The sequence below is a fragment of the Triturus cristatus genome, chromosome 6 (genome assembly GCF_964204655.1).
Source record: "Triturus cristatus chromosome 6, aTriCri1.1, whole genome shotgun sequence".
NCBI classification, from domain to species: Eukaryota; Metazoa; Chordata; class Amphibia; order Caudata; family Salamandridae; genus Triturus; species Triturus cristatus.
In genome coordinates, this window is record NC_140589.1 from 109,892,054 (window position 1) to 109,915,872 (window position 23,819).

The 23,819-nt window shown below is 48.0% G+C and overlaps 1 protein-coding gene across 3 annotated transcripts in view; it reads left to right on the forward strand.

Annotated features, from left to right (window-relative positions):
- The window catches only part of ABCC10 (ATP binding cassette subfamily C member 10), a 209,649-nt gene that overhangs the window by 171,949 nt on the left and 13,881 nt on the right, over positions 1-23,819 (forward strand). For all 3 annotated transcript variants that reach the window (XM_085610306.1, XM_085610307.1, XM_085610305.1), the window contains exons 17-20: positions 1,807-1,967; positions 21,271-21,524; positions 22,155-22,300; positions 23,313-23,410. In XM_085610306.1, coding sequence (XP_085466432.1) covers positions 1,807-1,967; positions 21,271-21,524; positions 22,155-22,300; positions 23,313-23,410 — 659 coding nt within the window. The remainder of the gene's footprint in view (positions 1-1,806; positions 1,968-21,270; positions 21,525-22,154; positions 22,301-23,312; positions 23,411-23,819) is intronic.

Genomic DNA, 23,819 nt, shown 5'->3' on the forward strand with positions numbered 1-23,819 from the left:
CTGAGCATGTAGAACAACATAATGTATCAATTGTCTCATATGCTGATGATACACAGCTAATAGTCCTACTGTCACAAAAGGAGGAACAAGCAGCTACTCGCTTCTCCAAATGTCTATCAGAGGTGGCGGAGTGGATGTCTAACCACTGCCTAAAACTAAACGGGAGCAAAACGGAGGTTATGATTGTGGGTAGACAACCAACCATTTGGTCATCAGCTTGGTGGCCAACTTCCCTGGGTCAACCACCCAACCCTAAAACTGAAGTAAAAAATCTCGGATTTTACTTTGACTCGGAGTTGAGCTTTATCAACCAAATACATAGGGTTGCAGGCAAATGCTATGGAGCCATTAAGATTCTGAGAAAAATTCTCAATCTCCTACCTTCCAATGCCAGAAAAACCATTGTCCATGCCACAATAACATCTCAACTGGACTACGGCAATGTCCTATATCTTGGTACCACGAAGGGAGGAATAGCTAAACTTCAGAGGGTACAAAATGTCGCTGCCCGTCTAGTACTTGGCTTACCCAGAAGAGCAAATTCAGAAAAGGCCCTGGAAAAACTTCACTGGTTGCCAGTGGGAAAAAGGGTCTTTTTTAAGGCTTTATACTACAGCCATCGCATCCTTATGAAGTCCGGCCCCAAATATCTAAATTCTCTACTAATGGAATACAAACCGGGGCGGACTTTGCGATCCTCTGGCACGGCCTTGGCTAAAGTACCCAGGATATATAAAGCCAGATTAGGAGCCCGCTCCTTCAGATATCTAGCGGCAAAAACCTGGAATACGCTGCCAATAAACTTAAGAACAGAGACCTCCGAAACACTTTTCCGCAAAAAGCTCAAAACATGGCTATTCAACCTGGCAGCTTTCTCATAGACTCATAGCGAGCGCTCCTCTCTCCTGCAATTTCTTCTCTTGTGTCACAGCGCGGGGACACACCGAAATGGTGTAACCATGCGCTTTATAAATGTATAAAACTAAACTAATATCCTGGGGGGTCTGACAAAGCAATTCAAAATTGTTCAGAATTTGTTTTTGAATAATGTTTTATTTATATTTCAAATTATTCTCTTTTTTTGTTCTTATAGACATTCGATAAATGTGCTTAATCAAATATATATATTACACAAAATCTTAAATCTCCCACCAATCACAGCTCATACCTCACAATCACTAAATACAATAAAAACAAAACATGTGCAGAGCTTTTGCATGGAACATCCTTAAGCAAACCATCATGGAAGGGGTCATAGAAACATACTGATAAGAGTAATCAAATCCGAAAGTGTGTCAATACTTCGTCTATTGTAAGACTTTGTTACATATAAATTCACTTGTTTCCTTCTTTTTTTGAACGTTAATGATATACACTTTGTACAATTTGTTTTAGACTTTGATTGGTGTCCCCAATGCTCTAGTGTTGGTGCCTACCCACCAGAACTGGAGCCGTGGGGACACCAATCGAAGTGTAAAAAAATAATTTGAAATCTAGATAAAATATTATTGAAACATTTTTTCTGAATTGCTTTGTGGGGCTTATGTATATTGTTGATTCCTTGCTGAGCTGGATTTAGAGGCAGGCTTTTTTCTTTGTTCTCTGGTTTATTTTCCTTTCTCACTGCAATATATAGTTTTGTTGGGGAACCCCTTCACAATAATACGTATTAGCTGAAACTCCCTTTTGCCGATGGCCGAAACTCCGTTGTCTAGACCAAACTTGGTATCCCTGGCATTGTGGGATCATGCAGGTCCCTTCACCCAAGTGACATGGTTTTTTCTTTCTTTTCCTCTGTTTCCACAGGACTCGTGGGTCTGGCGCTCTCATACGCCCTCTCTGTAACCAACCTGCTGTCAGGCCTCATCACCAGCTTTACGCAGACGGAGACCATGATGGTGAGCGTGGAGCGAGCAGAGGAGTACTCTTCGGACCTTCCCATGGAGCCGCAGGAAGATGACCTCCAGGTATTTATGCTGTGTCTTTATAGCCACCAGGTGTGGGGTGCAACGGGCTCTGCACCGTCTGCCTGACCTGGAGATTCCCTTCTAAGCTATGGATTATCTCTCTGAAATCAACCTGTGGGGGTGCCTGTTGCATCCTCTTGCCACCTAGAGCAGAGCTTCAAAGGAATTGCAGCAAAACAACCTCAAGATGCTTGGAAAAAGGCAAGCCTGTCGCACCATGTCAATGGTCACCTGTCTTGGTGGCTGAGGAATCGTCAAAGGTAGAAAGCTGTATTAATAAATCCTGTTGGGCAGCAGGGTATCCACTCTGACACAAATGTGAGCTCTCTCTGTAGGTTTCTCCTTGAGGAAAATCTACCATAGCTACATCTACCATAGCGCTTATACATTGCACGATTCTGCTTCCAGTGGATAAATGGCCCCTTGGTGGTGTTTTCTTGTACTCTTTCACAAGCATTTAGGTTGGAAGCTCTGTACGGTCATTTTTGTACTCCTGTTTTTAAAACCACAACACCACTCCTAGTCTCCAATACATTTAAATGCTGAAAAAAGACTGGATGGGAATCAGGGTTTTAGATTTTATGAGGGGAGGTTCGAAGCCTGGCCAATCTCAATATGAAGCGAGTCTCACACTTCTTATAACAGAACTTGGAGCAGTATTTATAGATGGTGGGCTTTTCGGCTAGATGAGGTGTAATGAGAAACAAGTTCAAACCTCTTTGTGTCTAGCACGAGAGGTAAAGCGGTGTGATTGATCAATACGGCAAGTGTCTTTGTAATCCATGAACTGCCAAGTGCCTCTAAAATGTATAACCTACTTTTTCCCTGGGAGCCCTCGTGCACCAACTTGCAGGAATGTGGCACTTGATGTGACGGCTGTACGTAGTGTGGCACTTGATGTGACGGCTGTACGTAGTGTGGCACTTGATGTGACGGCTGTACGTAGTGTGGCACTTCATATGACAACTGTATGGAGTGTGGCACTTGATGTGACGGCTGTACAGAGTGTGGCACTTGATGTGACAACTGTCTGGAGTGTGGCACTTTTTGTGACAACTGTATGGAGTGTGGCACTTGATGTGACGGCTGTACAGAGTGTGGCACTTGATGTGACAACTGTCTGGAGTGTGGCAGTTTTTGTGACAACTGTCTGGAGTGTGGCGCTTGATATGCGGATGGTGGCACTTGATGTGACTGCTTTACGGAGTGTGGCACTTGATGTGCATAGCGTGGCACGTGATGTGACGGCTGTGCAGAGTGTGGCACGTGATGTGACGGCTGTGCGGAGTATGGCACTTGATGTGATGGCTCTATGGAGTGTGGCACTTGATGTGCAGAATGTAGCACTTGATGTACAGAGTGTGGCACTTGATGTTATGGCCGTACAGAGTGTGGCACTTGATGTAACGATCATGCCTAGTATGGCACTTGATGTGACGGCTGTATGGAGTGTGGCCCTTGATGTGACAGCTTTACGGGTTGTGGCACTTGATGTGCAGAGTGTGGCACTTGATGTGCGGAGTGTAGCACTTGGTATGCAGAGTGTGGCACTTGATGTGACGGCTGTACAGGGTGTGCCACTTGATGTGCGGAGTTTGGCACTTGATGTGACGGCTGTGCGGAGTGCGGCACTTTTTTTGACGTCCCTACAGAGTTTCTTTTCTTTTCATAACCAAGTTTATTAGGCTTAAAATACACCATATATTGACAACTGTATTATAAGTTGCATGAGGCATACGCCACACAGGTCTGTATGAAGTTTTAAAAATAATTTTATATTAGACATAGAATAAAATGAAGATTTCCCTTAAGAGTCCAGGTACCATCACTAAGGGTGAGGGTGTAAATGGCTTTACAGTGTGAAGTGGTAAATGAGACATGCGCAGTATTTAGTCCTAACAGCGGTTCAAGGTTTTTTGAAAATATCAATTTCACAAACCGTAACAATAAATTGTGATTTTTTTTGTTGTTGTTTTAACTCTTTTTTTTAGAAAGCAGAAGGAGCTGCAGCATAATAAACAGCTAAGCGCCTACAACCCAATGCTTGGGCCGGCTACATGCATTGGTTGGCATTCAATATATGTGATAAAGGCATTATCTGACATCACACTTATGTTGAGTTACACAGCAAGTCGCCTGCTACCCAAACTGAGCCGGCCGTGTGTAGAGATTACTGTAATAACGAAACGCTGTGATGGAGCTCCTTCACACTGAAAAGCAAATTAACTCTAATAGAAATAGAGAAACAAAGAGAAAGAGAACTAGGAAAAGAGAGGGGGAAGAGAAAGTCCCTAAAGAGTTAAATGAGGGAGAGAAGAGAGACTAAGGTGATAGCAAAGGAAAGAGGGGGGGGAAAGAGGGCTGGGGGGGTGACGGGCGGGGGAGCGGTTGGTATCACCAAAGCCCTAGACTGCAAAATCGCGAACTCTATAATGTTGAGGGTCGCCAGCCAGCACTAAGAGCATGCAGATCAGAGACCGCGGCAGTCGCCGCATGGCGGGAGTTAAGGGTCTGCATTTGTGGGGGAGATTGTGTCATCAAAAAGGCGGAGGGCCCTCAACCTCGGGGGCTTTAATCTAGCATATTCCAGTCGTCCTAAGTGATCCACCAGCGGACTCCACAATTTGGCAAACCTGGCATCTTGATTTGGTAGTTACGCTGTAAGAAGCTCCATCGCCAGCGTGTGCCACAGGCGGGTGAACTATACGTTAATCGGCGGCGCCTCCGCTTTTGTCCAATAAAGAGCAATCGTTTGTTTAGCAGCCCCCAGCATATGCAGGCTGAGGTGCCGGCCTCGTCGGGTCATGGCTCGTATGTTCACCGGCCGTAGGCCCAGGACTGTTATAAGTGGGTCTTCTGGGAGTGGGTAGCCTAATACCTGTTTGATATGACTGAGAACGTCCTTCCAGAAGACGGTCAAGAGCAGACAGCTCCACCAAACATGAAGAAAGTCCCCTGTAGCCCCAGCGCAATGCCAACGAAGGGACGAAGCAGTAGAAAACATTGTGTGCAATCTGTGAGGGGTGTAGTACCAGTGCGTCATAACCTTGTATGCCGACTCCTGTTGAGGGATACTACGGAACACCTTGGGAATGTCCCGCAACAGACGTACCCATTGGGCGGGCGCAATATCAGTAGCAGATGTTGCTTGCCACCTCTGCTGAGAAGGGTGAGGGGCGGTTCGCTGCGAACGTTACAGAACGTGGTATGTGCGAGATATGAATCCCCTAGAATTGTCAAATGACTGCACCAACTGTTCGAACGGAGTAAGGGCCCGGGTAGCCGCTTGCGTCAGTGAGGGTGTCTGTACCCAATGCCGGAGTTGGGCATACTGAAACCGTGACCCCTCATCCAGCTGGTATTCCTGTTGACAGTGTTCAAAAGTTTTAAGAGAGCCCCCTATAAAAAGGTCCCGAATTGTCCTACAACCCCCTTCTGTCCAGTCCGCAAAGTAGGGAAGATGAAGAGCCGGCAGAAAGTGGGCATTGCGAGCAATGGGAGTATAAGGAGACGTAAAAAGACGTGAGACCTTTGCACACTGCTACTTTATCCCATATCTCAAGAACAGTCTTGGTGGGAACCGCCATATAGGCACTACGAGGCGCGCCTCCCGTGGCAGCCATGCTAGGTCCCAGATAGGGCGACAGGTCACCGCCCGGTCCATATGGAACCAGACCTTCTTGCTTTCCCATGCCATCCATTCCGAGATGAAACGAAGGTGCGACGCCCAATAATACTCGAGCAAGTTGGTGCACCCCAGTCCCCCTCTGTCACATAGAAGCATAAGGAGTTTGTTAGAAAAGCGTGTTTTTTTCCCTCCCCATATAAACCCGTTGAGCTCTCGCTGGAGGTTGCATATTTGGTGCTCCAGAATGGGCGTGGGCAGAGTCTGAAAAAGGTAAAGTATCTTCGGGAGAATCGACATTTTGATCGTATTTAATCGCCCCAACCTGGAGAGTGACAAAGGCTTCCATGCCCTTAAGTCCGCCATAACCGCAGTCTTGCATTCTTGCCAATTTGCTTTGGTCCATGTGGCTAGAGAGGAGGTCAAGTTAAGTCCCAGATATCGAATGGAGCTAGCTGCCCACTGATAGGGAACAAGAGATTGTAACACAGAGACCTTGTCCATGGGGATCGTAAGGTTTAAAGTCCATGATTTCGTGTGGTTAATCTTAAGCCCTGAAACCCGTTCGTACATTTGCAGCAATTTATGCAAGGCAGGTAAGGAAGCCCGAGGGTTAGATAGAGTGAGGAGGAGGTCATCTGCAAACAAAGCTATTTTATGATCCAGGCCCCCGAGCCTGATGCCATGAATGTCCGGATTCCCGCCTGATCAGGATGGCCAAAGGTTCCACCACAAGAGCGAAGAGGAGAGGGGATAGGGGACACCCTTGTCTGGCTCCCCTGTGAATGGAAATGAGCTGTGTGAGCTGACCGTTGACTCGGATCCTAGCAAGCGGGGAGATGTAAGGAGCCATGATTCTGGCAATCATTTGTGGACCCAATCCTATTTTCTGCAAGACAGCTTGGAGAAATGACCAGTCCACTCGGTCGAATGCTTTCTCAGCATCGAGCGATAATAAACAGACTGGAATGTTCCAATGGTGGGCCTTCCCTACGAGATGCGCGATACGGCGAACATTATCTGCCCCTTGGTGTTGGTGGATAAAGCCCACCTGATCTGGTTCTATGAGGCCTGGAAGGTGGATGCTGAGGCGTTTAGCTAGAATTTTAGTGTACAGCTTAAGATCTGTATTTAAAAGCGCAATGGGGCGGAATGAGGAGCAGAGCGCAGGATCTTTCCCAGGCTTGGGAATTAGAGCAATCTCTGCCATTGTCATATCTGTGGAAGGACCCAACTGATGCGAGAAAGAGTTGAAAAGGCAGAAAATGCAAGACTGTGATTGCGGTAGGAAGGCACGGTAAAACAAGACCGGGAGGCCATCTGGGCCCGGAGTTTTGCCCAAAGGAAGATCTTTTAAAGCTCCAGTAAGCTCCTCCAGGGTAATAGGCTCCTCCATTAATTGTGAACGGTACTTGCTAATCTGGGCCCATTCACTTGCCTCTAGGGCAGCCAGGATCTGGTCCAGGTCAGACGACTCCCTGGCATACAGGGACGAATAGTCATGAACGCCTGAAGTTTAGCCGCCTCAGTGGTGGCCCAGGTGCCATCGTCCAGCTTAATTTTGGCAATGTGAGCCTTAGCTGCTCGCGTTCGAAGACGGCGCGCCAGCACTGTGCCCACCTTGTCTCCCCCTTCATAGAACCGCTGCTTCAAAGTTAAGAGAGCGTGCTCGGCTTTATTAGTTCTGTGTGCCCAGAGCTGCCTCTTGTGCACCGCCAAGGGACGCTCTTGGTCCAGCCGCTCCAGCTTCTTAATATATTGGGAGAGTTTGTCCTCAAACAGGCGTGCCTCCCTTGCCCGAGCTATAGCTATAGAGGTAAGAGTGCTTCGAATCGTGGCCTTGAAGGCGTCCCAGACCACTGGAAGAGGGATTTCCGGGAGGTCGTTGATCTCAAAGTAAGATGTGATGGCGTCCCGAATTTCTTTAGCATCTACGGGGTCTCTCAGAACGTGAAGGGGAACCGCCATCGTGAAGGGCGTTTGGGAAGGAAGAAGCTATTGTGTATAAGAAGTTCCACATGCGCGTGATCAGAAATTGAGATATCAGACATAGACACGGATAGCGTTTCCTTAACTAGGGAATGTGAGACAAAAAGATGATCAATACGTGAGTAGGAGTGGTGGACATGAGAGTAATAAGAGTAATCGTGTGCGTCCAGCAAATGATATCGCCAGATATCTACCAGGCCTAGTGCAGTTAATTGTTTATTTAAGGCAGCTGACATTGCCCCCGCCCTATGAAAAGTGCCCTCACTACGGTCCAGCTTCGCTTTCCATACTAGGTTAAAGTCACCCCCTAAGATAAAACCGGGGTCGTCATGTGTTATGTGGTCGCGCAACAGCTCCCCCAGAAATGGGTCTTGAGCCTGGTTTGGTGCATAAGTGTTGCATAGCGTGAGGACTCGGTGTCTGATCCTGACCGTCGCTTTGAGGAATCTACCATCCTTACTACAAATTGTTGTGGAGTCTCCCTGGTGGATCTCAGGCCGACAAAGGATTGCCACTCTTGCCATCTTGGTTGAGGCCGATGCCCAGAATTGAAGAGGGTAACGGGCGTGGGACATACGGGAGGTGTCTTCACGCAAAAGGTGAGTTTCTTGCAGGAAGATAATGTCTGGGTTGTGCAATAGGAGATAGTGCCAAATTTGGCGGCGCTTATTGGGGTCATTAAGCCACTTTACATTAAGGGAGAGAAGCTTCAAGCAAGGTACTGAGGTCATGATGTCGGCATGTCAGGGGTGAGCGCTAGCACAAGCGGTGGGGTGAGGACTGAATCCCAGGCGGTCTGGCTTTCCCCCCGGTGGCGCGGCAAAGAATATCAAGGCGTGTGCAATCGCCACAAGGCGTTGGAAGAGCGCAGGATGTCCCGCCCATCGGGAGTCCTTAGAGTCATTGGTTCTGCCCCCCTGCCCAGGGAAGTAGTAAGATAGGAGAGAGGGGAAAAGGAGAAAGGAAAAATGTAAAAAGGCAAAAACATGGCCAATGAAGACTATTCCAGACCGGGCAGTGGCCAGGCACATGGCACAGGCCATCCCAAAGATGTCACTCTCCAAGGAATAGAAGTGGAGGTAGGTCATACTGAGACTTCATCACCATCTGGAGCAGAAACAGGCTTGCCGCCGGGACATGTCGCAGGCACAGGAAAGGTCACATCTAGAGTGTATCTCCGGGGGAGAGGACGTTGAACCGAATTCTACGGGAGACTATGCCAAAGAAATAGAAGCAGGCCATCCGCATCCCTGTGAGAGTGCATTGCATATTCATTTAGGCGGCAACTGAGAGCTTGTAGGCGAATGTCCACCCTCTAAGGAGCGAATGTGCTGTATGATGTCTTGTTTCTCTTGCGATGATGTATAGATGCCGCGTTGCATGGGGCGCCCGTAACGAGACACTGTAGACCACAGGGTTTTATTGGTTCACAGGCCTTGGGGGCTGAGCGCGAGGTGCTCGATGGTGGAGAATCTCGGATCTGGAGCAGTTGAGCAGCTTCGCGAATGGACCGCAGTACCCGGCGCGGTCTTCCCCGCCTCCGCAGTCCGGGGCTCCACTGGCACTCAGCCGATCTCGGCAGGGCAGTAGAGGCGCTGCACCACCTCGCAGCTCCCCAGTGCCCCACGCAGCGATCTCCGCAGCTCCCTGGTCCAGAAAAGCAGAGCTCGGCGCCGGAGCACGCCGGGTCCGGACGCTGTGTCCGGGCACAGAAAATGGCGGGTGCGCCCGCTTGGATCAGGGCCCCATCGTCGTTGTTGCAGCGGTCGCCTCTGTCCCGTGTTCTTCGGAGGTCCAGACTTCCCAGAAACTGCCTTGGTGATTCCGCTCTCGGGGCATCCCCAAGCAGGGTGTCCCCGGGGCCAATGTGCCAGTGATAATTGCTAATGAAGCCGGCGGCGGCCTGGAGCTCCGATGGCGCGTGTCTCACTCCATCCGCTGCGAGACCACGCCCCAAATTGTGATTTTTAAAGAAAGAAAGAACTATACATTAAGCTTAAAAAGAACTATACATTAAGCATAAATAGAAAAAGAAATAGAGAAAGAAAAACCCACATAAGGAATATTAGAAAAGTATACAAAATGTATTCAATATATAAATAAAAACAGTTTCAAGACAATACGCTCCGAGATCTAAACTGGTACATATAGTATTTGTTGTGCAATACAAAATCAGACAAGTGGCAAACAGAAGGAATTCTATGGCAAGGAAGGTTCAGGACAACACTGAAGCAACAACAAGCAAGACGACGCGTCCTTCGTTAATTACGGCCACATATGCGTAGACGGCGTTTCGACCTTTGTATGATTGCCTGTGCCTACGTGCCTCTCCAGCAGAACCATTGTGATGCCGTAGAAACAATAGGCTCCTGCTGGCCTTCCAGTCCTTACCACAAATGCTACAGGGGTCATATAAGATGCAATGCCCCTGTCCGCTGAGCTGCTTCAAGATCTCTGCCTTAACAATTACATGGGGTCCGTGGGCGCTGAGACTGGGGTCTGATGATGCCCCGTGGACCATGGTCAGTCTGCATTCCGTGACAAATACATTAATGTGTTAGAAGCAGTCCTGCAGGAACAAGGAGCGGGCAGAGTCCTAATGGGAGGAGAAAGAGGTCTCTCACAAGTTATCCCTACTGCAAATGGTCTCAAACAAGGATATTTATTGGCTCCCCTGCTTTTCTCTCTATATATATCTGATCTCCCTCACAATCTGGCCCAAAGTGAGGGCATTGCCCCGTTACTTAGGGGAAAACCGATTGTGTGTCTACTCTATGCAGACAACATAATCATTTTGGATTTAACGCCTAGGGGATTAAATAGTCGTCTGCAGGTACTTCATAAATGTGCAGAGGCTCACCATTTAAAGATTAATATATCAAAAAGTAAAATTATGTGTATGCATAGAAGAAAGAAGCTGCAGTACGGAAATTTTGTATGGTCTGTAGGTGGCCAAAAATTGAAACTTGTAAAATCATATACCTTTTTAGGAAAAATAGTGTGTGGCAACCTAAGTGATAATGCCCATATAGAAAACTACATTTCTAAAGCTAACCTGCAGGGGAAAAGCCTGGGTTCCCTTTATAAGTCTACTGGAAAAATACATTTTGCACTTTTATTGGAGGTGTTTCGTGCAAAAATCCCCGCTTCCCTGCTGTATGGTATAGAATTGATCGATGTAGAGAAATGGGGTTTATACACTGCAATGAAAGGCCGAATTTTAAGAAGTTTATCCTCAGTTAATTCAGCATGTTCCGTGGCCACCCTCAGGTTAGAATTTGGGTTGAGAAGCACCTGAGCGCAGGGTCTCGCGGGGATAGTGCGTTGGGTCCTAGGTCTGGCAAAGGGTGATTTTGGTACATTAACCCCTTCTGTGCCCATGACGAGCTGGACTCGTCATGGAGCACATTCGCGCTGTGCCCATGACGAGTCGAGCTCGTCATGAGGCATTCCTTGGGGAATCCCTCTGGTGCGGGCACCAGAGGGATTCCCTTTAATTAAAAATAGCCTTGGGAGCTGGGGAAGAGCTTCCCCAGCTCCCGAGGCCCCCCCCTGCTTTCAGTGTAATGACGATCGGCACGCACGTCGCGCCGACGTCATTACACTGAAAGTGAAACTGAAATGAGCCAAGAGGCTCATTTCAGTTTCACTTTCTACGTGCTCAGGGGGCTGTCTCAGCCCCCTGAGCACGTAGATAGACGGGAGAGGTATCGTTGGAAAGGGGAGAATCTCCCCTTTCCAATGGTACCCCTCCCCAGTGGATCCCTGCTTGGGGATCGCCACAGGAGGGCGATCCCCAAGCAGGGATCCACCCACTAGACACCAAATAAATTGGCAGTAGCCCCCAATCTGCCCCCCCGGGGGGGCAAAAAGCCCACTAGACACCATGGCCCATGCCCTCACCCCACCCCCCCCAACTACTACTGCCCGTTTTGGGCAGCCCCCACCCCGATTTCTTTTTTTTTTTTTATTCCCTGGTGTCTAGTGGGCTTTTTGCAGAAAGCCCACTAAATACCAGGGATTCGTTTTTAGTTTTTTTTTAGGGTGGGTGCTGCCCGAAACAGGCACGCCAATGCCCCCACCCACCTGCCACCATTACAGCCTTTCTGCCCCCCCTGGGGGGCAGATGGGGCAAAAAGCCCACTAGACACCAGGGAATAAAAAATAAAAAAATAGGGGTGGGGGCTGCCCAAAACGGGCAGGCCAATGCCCCCACCCTACCCCCCCAATTACTACAGTCTTTCTGCCCCCCCCCGTGGGGCAGATGGGCCATTGGCCCCTAATCTGCCCCTTCTGGGGGGGCGGAAAGCCCACTAGACACCAGGGATTTTTTTAGAAAGTAAAAATAAGGGTGGGGGCTTCCCAAAACAGACATGCCCCCACTCCCCCGCAATCATTAGTCTTTCTGCCCCCTCTGGGGGGCAGATGTGGCATTGGCCTCTAATCTGCCCCTTTGGGGGGGGCAGAAAGCCCACAAAACACCAGGGATTTGTTTTTGTAAGGTTTTTTTTTTAGGGTGGAGGCTGCCCGAAACGGGCACGCCAATGCCCCCATCCACCCGCCACCATTACAGCCTTTCTGCTCCCCCCCGGGGGGCAGATGGGGCATTGGCCCCTAATCTGCCCCTTTGGGGGGGGGCGGAAAGCCCACTTGACGCCAGGGATTTCTTTTGCGCAATTTTTTTACGGTGATGGATTTTATTTAGGGTGGAGGCACGCCAATGCCCCCACCCCCCGTCACCATTACAGCCTTTCTACCCCCCCCTGGGGGGCAGATGGGGCAGTAGCCCCCAATCTGCCCCCCCCCCCCAGAGGGGCAGAAAGCCCACTATCCACCAGGGATTTTTTTTGCGCAATTGTTTTTAGGGTTTGGGCTGCCAATGCCCCCACCCTCCCCCCCCACAAAAATTACAGTCTTTCTGCCCCCAGGAGGCAGATGGGAGCTGTAGCTCCCAATCTGGCCCCCCCTGGGGGGCGCAGAAAGCCCACTAGAAACCATGGATTTTTTTGTTTTATTAGTGTAGGGGTAGGGGCTCCCCAAAATTGGCATGACAATACCCCCCTCCCCAGAGAAACTCCAGTCTTTCCGCCCCCCCCCCCCCGGGAGGGCAGTTGGCGGCAGCTGCCCCTGCCCTGGGGGGGCAAAAAGCCAGCGAGTACTCAGGCTTTTTTTATGCGTGGGGGTGGGGGCTGCCCAAAATGGTCATACCAATGCCCCCACCCCCACACAAAATAGCCATAGTCTTTCTGCCCCTTTAGGGGCATATCGTGATGAAACCCCCTTCCCCGATTCCCCCCCACGGCGGCAGAAAGCCCACTGGGCTCCGACTTTTTTTTAGCAATGTGCATACCTGTGGATTTTGGGCCCTAGCGCAGTTGGCACGTAGGCAAACCTAGCAAACCTGTACATTTTTTAAAACTAGACACTGAGGGGAATCCAGGATGGGGTGACTTGACTGGCTTTCACCAGGTTCTGCTACCCAGAATCCATTGCAAACCTAAAATGTGTCCAAAATAACACATTTTCCTCACATTTCTGTGGTGGAATGTTCTGGAATCTGCGTGGGTCCACAAAATTCCACCCACCCCGCGTTCCCCAAAGTCTTCCGAGAAAAATGGTACCTCACTTGCGTGGGTAGGCCTAGTGCCCGCGTCAGGCAAGGGCCCAAAACCAATTGAGGAGACATCACAATTACCTATCACAAAACAACCTGGTTTTGCAAAGGGGGTCCCATGAGTTTTTGGCCCCGGGCTTGGCGGCTATCTAGGGAAACCTACCAAACCCACACATTTCTGAAAACTAGACACCCGGGGGATTCCAGGGAGGTATGGCTTGCGTGGATCCCCCAACATTTCCTTACCCAGAATGCCCTGCAAACCTCAAATTTAGCTGAAAAAATCACCTTTTTCACACATTTTTGTGTGGGAAAGTTGTGGCATCACCGGGCTGACACAAATTTCCTACCACCCAGCGTTCCCCCAGGTCTCCCGATTAAAAACGGTGCCTCACTCGTGTGGGAGGCCCAAGTACCCGCGACAGGCAAGGGCCCACAACGTAGTGAGGCGACATGGAAATTGCCTATCTCAAAACGACCTGGTTTTGCAAGGGGGGTCACTTGGGTTTTTGGCCCGGTGCTCGGCGGCCACCTAGGGAAACCTACCAAACCCACACATTTCTGAAAACTAGACACCCGGGGGATTCCAGGGAGGTATGGCATGCGTGGATCCCCCAATGTTTACTTACCCAGAAATGTGTGGGTTTAGTAGGTTTCCCTAGGTGCCGACAGAGCTAGGGTTAAAAAACTACAGCTAGGCACTTTGTCAAAAAAAGTTCATTTTTCACTGCGAAATTGAGATGTGTCCACGATGCGTTTTGCGCCGTTACCTGTCGCGGGCACTAGGCCGACCCACACAAGTGAGGTACCATTTTTCTCGGAAGACTTTGGGGAACACGGGGTGGGTGGAAATTTGTGGATCCACGCAGATTCCAGAACTTTCCACCACAGAAATGTGGGGAAAATGTGTTTTTTTGGCAATTTATTTTAGGTTTGCAAGGGATTCTGGGTTACAAAACCTGGTGGGAGGACATCAAGTCACCCCATCCTGGATTCCCCTGGGTGTCTAGTTTTCAAAAATGTATAGGTTTGCTAGGTTTCCCTAGGTGCCGGCAGAGCTATGGTTCGAAAACTACAGCTAGGCACTTTGCCAAAAAAGGGTCATTTTTCGCAGTGAAATTGAGGTGTGTCCACGTTACGTTTTGCACCATTTTCTGTCGCGGGCACTAGGCCGACCCACACAAGTGAGGTACCATTTTTCTCGGAAGACTTTGGGGAATGCGGGGTGGGTAGAAATTTGTGGATCCACGCAGATTCGAGAACTTTCCACCAGAGAAATGTGGGGAAAATGTGGTTTTTTTGGCAATTTCTTAGGTTTGCAAGGGATTCTGGGTAACAGAACCTGGTGGGAGGCAGTCAAGTCACCCAATCCTGGATTCCCCTGGGTGTCTAGTTTTAAAAAATGTATAGGTTTGCTAGGTTTCCCTAGGAGCCGGCAGAGCTATGGTTCAAAAACGACAGCTAGGCACTTTGCCAAAAAAGGGTCATTTTTCACAGCGAAATTGAGGTGTGTCCACGTTGCGTTTTGCGCCGTTTCCTGTCGCGGGTGTAGGAAGGTGGATATCTGGTTACCCCCAACTTTTTGCCTAGTGTCTAGCTGGTTTTTCGACTTAGTTGGCCTGAGATCCTGCCATTCAGGGTCTCAGGCTGTCTGCTCTCTCTTTAAAATGGACTCCATGTACCCTGGGTACATACCCAATTGGTAAGGATCAACTTATTGGACCCTGTACAGTGTACCCTAGGTACCCAGGGCATAGGTGTACCCTAGGCCTCCCAGGGGCTGCAGCATGTATTATGCCACCCCTGGTCTGGCCTTCCAATCAGACACAACTGGCTGATCACTCAGCTGGGGCAAGGTCGTGTAATCACCCCTTGCTTAGATATAGTATACCTATATCTACCCTTATATATAGACACATGTGTACCTATCAGCCACTCCTTTGGCAGGCCTTAACAATCCTGGAGGCAGAGTGCTTGGTAACATGTGAGATGGTGCTCGAGCATGAGCTGAGCCTGTCTGCAGCTTTTGGAACCATGTCCTTATAGCTGTTCTATGATATAGCCTACCATATACTCTTAAAGTACCTTATAATCTTAAACGGTTATGGTAGCTATGGTTTGGCTTTATCAAAACATGTCGTGTAAGGTGTCTAACACTTTGGAATAATACCCCCATACAATTTCTGGTAATGAGGATATTATTCCTCCCTTCTAGAGGGAGAGACATGTTAAAATCCTACTTTGCTGTTTAACTCTCACCAAAGCCTCAGCATCACAAAATGGATGCTGCTGCCACAGACACAAGTCTGACCTCCTGCTGCTGGGAGCCCTCACAGCCAGGGAGGCCTGGGCAATAGGTTTCCTGCTTGGGGAGGTGCTAGCACCTTCCCAGACAGACTTTAGTGTATTGGGGCAGGGAGGGCTGAAAGGAATGAGACATGCCTGGGGCACACAAGGCGCTCCATGCATAGTCCAGTTCAAACTGGTGCTGGGGCACTCCAGCCCCAGCTCTGGTGCGAAACTGGACAAAGGAAAGGGGGTGTAGCCCCCCCCCTTCCTGGTCCCACCCATAGGAGGGACCTTGCAGGTAGCCCAGCCCACTAGCCCAGTATATTAGTAGCTAGTTGGGCCCTGCTAAATTAGATTATCCTGAACCTGCAACTTGAACAGAAACTCTGGACCTTCGACATTCGACGAAAGAAGAAGACTGAAGAATCTCCCTTGTGGCCAAGGAGTGGCCACCCTGTGCGAACAGGCACCATCAAGAGACTTACCCTTTGCTTTGCTGAAGTTCTACGAGGGACCGACTGCAGAGCCTGACCAGAGCCTCGACTTCCAGACTTCTCCGACCCGGATCCACATCCACAGCCGAGCTGAGATCCGTGGAGGCGACGAGAGACGTGGGACCGGCTACCTGGGAAAAGTGGCGAGTATCTCCCAGCGCAGCTTCTGAGGCACCCTCGAGGTTGTGCACCGGGGATTGAGAAGCCCCAACCCCAAGTACCATCTGCACCGAAGATCAGCCCCCCACACTCCACGAGTCCTGCGTGGGGCCCTTCTGCACTTTCCTGCTTGCCGCGTCCGGTTGCTCGCCCGTTGGCTAGTAACCTTTGCGACGGCACACCTACAATTTTCCACTGCTGGTTTGGCTCCTCCAGACTGGCTCCAGCTCCTCTGTAAAAGAGAAGCACCCCAGACCGTCCTGGTCTGCACCAGAAGCAAGTCCTCCATTCTTCGTGGCTTCCGCTTGCCAAGGCTTGGTGAGTCCTAGTTCGACTTCGACGCCGCCAACAGCACGAGCCTTCGTGGGACAGCTCGCCTCCTGGTCCTGGTCATCCTCGACATCTCCTGGTATCCGTGGCTGCTGCGACAAGCTTCACCTCTTTACCTGCAATCTCCCGACATCGCCTGGTTCCTTCCTGGTTCCACGTGGTCACTGGCTAGTGACCCAGACTCTGTCCCTTCTGCTTGCAGGTATCCTTCCTTCTTGATCCCGGCCTTGGGATCCACCGGACACTCTTCACTGACTGCCTGTCAGCATCTTTCCTTCAGGCATCCATAGGAGTCGACGACGAAACCCGACGCAAGTTCACACCTATGCACCCGCAGCCCGTGGGCTAGGTAACTTGGGTACTCCGGTGCTCATCAGGGTATTGACTATCCTAGTGTCTAGTTCTCAAGTCTCGACTTCCTAGCTACTCCAGAAGTGTCCTAAATCTTATTAATTCTAAACTGTACTATTTCTATCGATTATACGCATTACGCGTGAGTGTTTCCACTCTGCACCTGAATCCCGTGGGCCTCCCACTTCCTAACCTTGGGTAGTATAGTGTAGCCCCAGCGATTCCCTAGGCCTAGGCCTAGGCCTATCCTATTTCCGTGACAGTGGTCCTTAAACCACTTCTTTAGTATATGGTTTGCGTGGCCCCTAGGGCCTAACTGTATTACTTACCTGTGTGACTTAATGTATGCTTGAATAAGACTGTGTTGTACTTACCTCGAATCTCATAAAGAGTGCTGAGGGTTTGACTAGAATAAATACACTTTATTTCATATATATATCTGTTGTGGTGTCCTTTCATTTGGTATTCAAGGGGTTACAAATGGTATAACAGCTGGCTTCACATGCCATTCAGAGTTTAGCCTAAGACTGCTCTTGTCCATGCTACCACTAGGATAGCTGGCCTATAAGGTTGACTTTACAACCAATCACCATAAGGGTTGTTTGGACTGATACAAGGTGTACACTAGAACTAGTGACATCATATATCAGGCCAACTTCTCACAGCGGGCACTAGGCCGACCCACACAAGTGAGGTACCATTTTTCTCGGAAGACCTTGGGGAACACTGGGTGGGTGGAAATTTGTGGATCCACGCAGATTCCAGAACTTTCTACCAGAGAAATGTGGGGAATATGTGGGTTTTTTTGGGCAATTTTTTAGGTTTGCAAGGGATTCTGGGTAACAGAACCTGGTGGGAGGCAGTCAAGTCACCCCATCCTGGATTCCCCTGGGTGTCTAGTTTTCAAAAATGTATAGGTTTGCTAGGTTTCCCTAGGTGCCGGCAAAGCTAGGGTTAAAAAACTACAGCTAGGCACTTTGCTAAAAATGGGTAATTTTACATTGTGAAAATGTGGTGTGTTCACGTTGGGTTTTGAGCCATTTCCTGTCGTGGGCACAATGCCTACCCATACAAGTGAGGTACCATTTTTATCGGGAGACTTAGGGCAATTCAGATTTGTAAAGGAACTGTTATTACCTATTGACTTTCGATGCATTTCTGCCTTCCAAATGAAAGACATTGTGTAAAAAAGAAGTCATTCTAAAAAATGACTGATAATTCTCATGCTAGTATGAGTATTCCCAATTTCGGAAATGTGCAAATATCTACTGTTTCTAAACTCTATATTTCGTTCCCATTTCAGAAATACATAGGTGTCTTTCATACCAATTTTTCCATGTACACATGTTTACAGAATAATTACTATATACCCGGTACATAATAAAAAACCATTGCAAGTTGCTGCTCAGTTTTTGGCTATGGGTTCGTCGGGTTCTTGGTGAACCTACAAGTCCTATATATCCCCACAACCAGTAATGTCCAGCAGATGTAACAGTATATTGCTTTCAAAGAGCTGTCATAATTAGAAGAAGTTAAAGGTGAAAACGTTGACACAAAAGGCTTTTTTTTTCAACAAATTTTCAATTTATCCTATATTTAACTGTTAGTTTCTATAAAGAAACCTTGATGGATCTACACAAATAACCCCTTGCTGAATTCAGAATTTTGTCTACTTCTCCAAAATGTATAGCTTTCCAGGATCCATTATTGCTTTTGTACCCATTTCTACCATTAACTAGAAGGAAGTCGAAAGCACAAAAAATTGCAAAAATAGGCTATGTCCCAGAAAAATGCCAAAACTGTGTAACAAATGTGGGGTTTCTGACAAAAGTCTGGTATCCCCTAAAAGCTGGGAAAATGGTGATTTCAGCCCCACAAACCCTTTTTTGATAACATTTGCAGGGAAAAACCCAGATGCTTTCATTTGCAGCCCATTTTTCCCCCAAAAACCTAAATTTTGCTGTATTTTGGCTCATTTCTGTGACCCCTCCAGGGGAATCCACAAACCCTGAGTACCTTTAGAATCCCCATGATGTTGGAGGAAAAGGACGCAAATTTGGCGTGGATACCTTATGTGGTCAAAAAGTTACAGGGGTCTCAGCGCGCACTACCCCAAATAGCCAAAAAAGGGCGTGGCACAGGAGGGGGAAAAGGCCTGGCAGCGAAGAGGTTAAGATTTTTACTTCGGAAAGAATTTTAGAAAGTTTAAAAGAACAGTCATTAATTTTTAGACATTTTAGGACTGCGGTTGATTTGCTGCAAACAGATAAGTCCCTGCTCTTTACATTATCGCCGTATCAATTAAGGGCTACCTTGAAACAGGCTACTCGGGAATTAAGTTTTACAAGGGCTAGGGAAGTTTGCACTCTAAAGAGGGATAACCATCTGGTCATTGACTCCTGCGTGATAAATCAAGTACAGGTCTACATTTCTTGGAACCTGCCTCATGGAGTGCGCCGTTTTTGGCTATTATTGAGGTAGGGTATATGCTCCCTTTAAATCCTTTATTGTCTCAATGGTATGGTTCATCACCAATTTGCAATTTGTGCAATAATGGCCTCCAGGATGTTAATCATGTGTTATTTATCTGCCCTGCATTATTATTGTGGCGGCGTAAATGGATGAGACCAATATGTTTACAACTATCTATTCTTTCGGCCTCCGCACTAATCGATTCTCTCGCTGAGCCGCCAAATGAAATGTTCTGCCATAGGATTTGTAACTTTTTAAGTGTTTTCTAAACATGCACTAAGGCTCATTTGGTTTGTATGATTTTAATCCTATGTCAGTTACCTCCAACATCTTTGCACTAAGGGCATAAAGGATATTTTTAATTATTTTATATTGTATATTATATTGCTATGTTTAATCTGAAGATTTTTATATTGTTGGATTTCGCTTAGGACTTGCAGATGCCTTGTTGGATAGGGATATTTTCTGTGTTAATTTTATATCAAAATAGATTCTTGACTATCATGTTGTTGGTTTTTCCAGTTTATGTGGATCTCTACGGAGTTCCGTAATCATAAATAAAATAAACTTGAAGGAGCTACTTCCAAGAGCCTGATCTGGAACTTCTGCCAGAGCCGGAGGAACAGAGGCAACATCAGGAGCATCCCACACAAAACTATTGGGAGTTTATGGACATTCCCCGGGGAAGTCTGCACCCAATGTGGAACTTCAATCTAGAGATCCGCAAGGAAGTAGCTTTAAAATAAACTAAAAAACATTTGCAGGGTAGTAGACCAATGGTTCTAGCACTAACACATCATTGTGTTGAAGGGAGTTTGTTGTGCACACAACTTGTACCTGCTGAATGATTGCCTTGGTCTCAGAGATCCGCCTTCACATAGGGGGCAATGGCTTCTCTAGTAGATTGATCGGCCACAGACCGTTTCATCAGTGTGCGGTGCTGTGACAGCTCTGTGTGTTTCTAAGGTAAAGAGGGGTTTGTGTTCATGTATCCGAGGGCTGATGGATCACTCAGCGCTCAGTCCCATGCCTTAGCGCCCATTGATGGTCCTACGGATCCCTTACACTGCACACTTAGATGTCTCTTTATATTTTGCTCTCCCTCTCACTGCTTTCCAACGCTGTTCCTTTCCTAGAAGCAAAACAAGGACACAGTCTAAAAGAAATAGTTTTTGTGCAGATGACATCAACATTAGGTGTCTTCAGGCTCCCACAAAACTGCTGCATCCCGACGGTTCACCAAGGTCCTGGGAGGTTTGCAATCCAGACACTTCGCCTCCAGGTCAATGATGAAATAGATAGTGAACCGATCGCCCATTTCTGCTAGAGCCAGGTTGCTTCAATTTTATAGAGAAGGCGGTGGCGAAGGAGTGTTCTACCCTTACTTGCAATTCAAAAGAACATGTATGAATGAGGGGGATGTGCAGCATTGAATGTTTGCTGTCTGCCCTTGTCTACAAGGGGCCCAAGAGTGGTCACTTCCATGTGCCAATGACCTCTCTGGACTTCGGGGGGAGAGAGAGGGGGTGGCATACAGCACTTACATGAGCTGCTGCACGTTCTCATCAATTTCGCTTTCACAAAGAAATTTTTTTCCACATAGCACCCCTTGTTCGAAATGTCCCTTACAGACCTTCATGTTTGCGTTTTCAGCAGGTCGCAAGTATTTGCACAAGGAATCCTTCCTCTTGAGTATTGAGGAGACTGGGTTTTTGCAATCTTTGCATCCACTCTTGTTGAACTCTGCTAGATTGATACATTTGACAGTGCAAGGACTTAGCCAGGTTGCTTTGCAGGCTCTACACATACACAGGTGTTGCTTCCATGGTATATCACACGAAAGTTGCCCTGGCTGTTGTTTTTAATTAAGCTGGACTGTTCCATGTAAGTTGTGGAATAGTGACTGAATGTGCTGCAGCCCTTGTAAAGGACTGATCATCATTACCAGGCCTTCCGTGTAATCCATTTCCCTTGTTTTAGGTTTCTTCTGATTGGCCAAGCCAAGGTCATGTGGAGTTCCGGAATGCCTTCTTGGCGTACCGCCCTGGACTCCCGAATGCCCTGGATGGAGTGGACTTTACTATTTTCCCTGGTGAGCGGGTCGGCATTGTTGGAAGGACTGGTTCTGGGAAGTCGACCATCTTTCTGGCACTGTTCCGCATGATGGAGCTGGACAAGGGGCAGATCCTCATTGACAACGTCAACACGCAACAAGTTGGCCTAGAAGCACTGAGGTACGATTGGTGGAGTATACACGCTCAAATACTGCCAAGACAGTTTGGCCATGCCTCATGAGTCTGTGAGACTTGTCACAAGTCAAGATGGGCAGATTACAAACACAAGGCCCAATAATCCTTTAAGTAACATGATTAAAATACAGCGCGGTGGGTGTTTATGAATATTCAAAACGTGTGTTATCATGTCCGGAACTCAGACAGGGAGCCTCTCCATGTTCCCCACCAGGCTGTGCATTACAGCCTGGTGGGGAACATGCAAAGTGCGCAGGACTGTTTGGCCGGCCAAAAAGTCATGCGCACTTGAAGTGTGCAAACCACTCCTCCCCCTGTGCCACAGCCCCGCCTCCTAACCCAGCCCCGAACCTATAAAAAATAAAATGATAATAAAAACATTGTTATAATTTTTTTTTCCTGCTCTGAGATCAGTGGGGTGATGATCCTCCGCCTTAGCGGAGGAGCTGCACCTGGGCTTGAGGGATAATGCAACAATGGTTATATTTACGCTGAGTGTGCCAAGACGTAAAGAAAATTACTCTCTGTTGCAGGAAAGCTAAGGGGGACTCTTTCCAGATGACTTGGATTAGCAAAGTTCACATTCACCTAAATAGTGTCTGTTTGTTTCCCAAGGTCCAAGCTGGCCATCATTCCCCAGGACCCGTTCCTCTTCAGCGGGACGGTCCGAGAGAATCTGGACCCATGGGGAGGTCACCCCGATGCTGAGCTGTATGACGTCCTGGAGCAGTGCCACCTGAAGGAGGTGGTGACGCGCATGGGTGAGTGATGCTGGTGGGAAGCTGGCACATGGGTTGTAGGTGTTATGACATCTGTGGTAAGTGCTTGTTTTCCCATGGAGTCTGGTGATTGTTTTCCACTATATTAGGCACACTATTAAACTATATAATAACTTGATAACAACAGATATTTAAGAGACTGAGGTCAGGTTCATGGTGGTTGCTGTGTAACCTCAGGGACCATCTGATGCACCTAAGAGGACACAGGGCTGTGCCAAGGTCCCAGAGTAGCACAACCTATGGGCTGATAGTCCTGCATGTAGGCGCGTATAGGGCAAGGGTTCCCCATGTACTGCCCCTGTATCCAATAACCATAACACAGCGCCTCGTCTGATTTGATTCAAATCCAGCAAATGTACAGCAGGATTGGGCTCCCACTAGTAAACATTATTACCTGAAGTGAATCTGAGAGAACCACTGTTTATTAGCATGATGGGTAAGCATGTAGCTGTAGTATTTGGGGGCGAGTCTTCTCAGGGGCAGGTGAAGGGGACGGATGTCATATTATTCTGCATGTCTGCTTTCTGCATTGTGTCTCTCTGCTGCCCACTCCTTTCCTTGTCTTGGCTCACCCTGAGTTTAGCATTTTTCACACTGATAAACATTTTCTTAAGAGGATCTTCCATAGCATTATATTTTTACACCTCAGCCATTCCCAACACATCTAACCCATGAGTAAAAATGAAAATATTTTTAGTCTCATAAGTCATTTTTAACGGTCTTGATATTTTTGTGTTTTTTATGAAGTGATTTAGAAAACGTTTGGAAAAACAGTTGAACCCAGCAGGGAGTCCTATCTCTCCAACTTGTATAGGTTTACAAGGTTACATAGGCAATGGGTGAAGATGATGAACAAAATGGATGTCTGCGTTGAAACTGCCCTTCCAGCTGCATCACCCAGTACCCTGTTCCTCCTGCGCTGTGACTGGATTATCGTTTGTCATTGAATGGTCTGGTTAAATCTTGCATGGGTGTGTTTTATTTCTTCTTGCAGGAGGCTTGGACGCAGAGGTAGGAGAGCGAGGAAAGAGTCTGTCGATGGGACAGAGGCAGCTTGTGTGCTTGGCAAGAGCCCTCCTCACCCAGGCCAAGGTATGTACACTAGAGGCCATGCCCACCCTACTGCAGGTATGATTTTTATTTTAAACCTATTTTTATTGGCATTTAAGGCATGCAATTCATGAACATGAAGGTGTAACTGCATACTGGAAATATTGAAAAGAACTTACCTCATTTCCGGAATATAAAAGATAATTGAAATATGTGTCCATGATGCAGGTACCCTGCAGGGAAATCCCTGTGTAGAAGGAGAAAAACGGAGGACAGCATAACAATCCCCCCAGTAGTGTCGGGGTAACAGATCATTGAGCGACACTGGGCAGTCATATAAGGCGTATTGTTCCGTATTCTTACCCACAACTTCTTATTTAGGGCTTCGCCAGTCTTTCAGGTCCTCAGGAGTTTTGACCATCTCTTCCAGACCATAGGGTCACTCGTACTA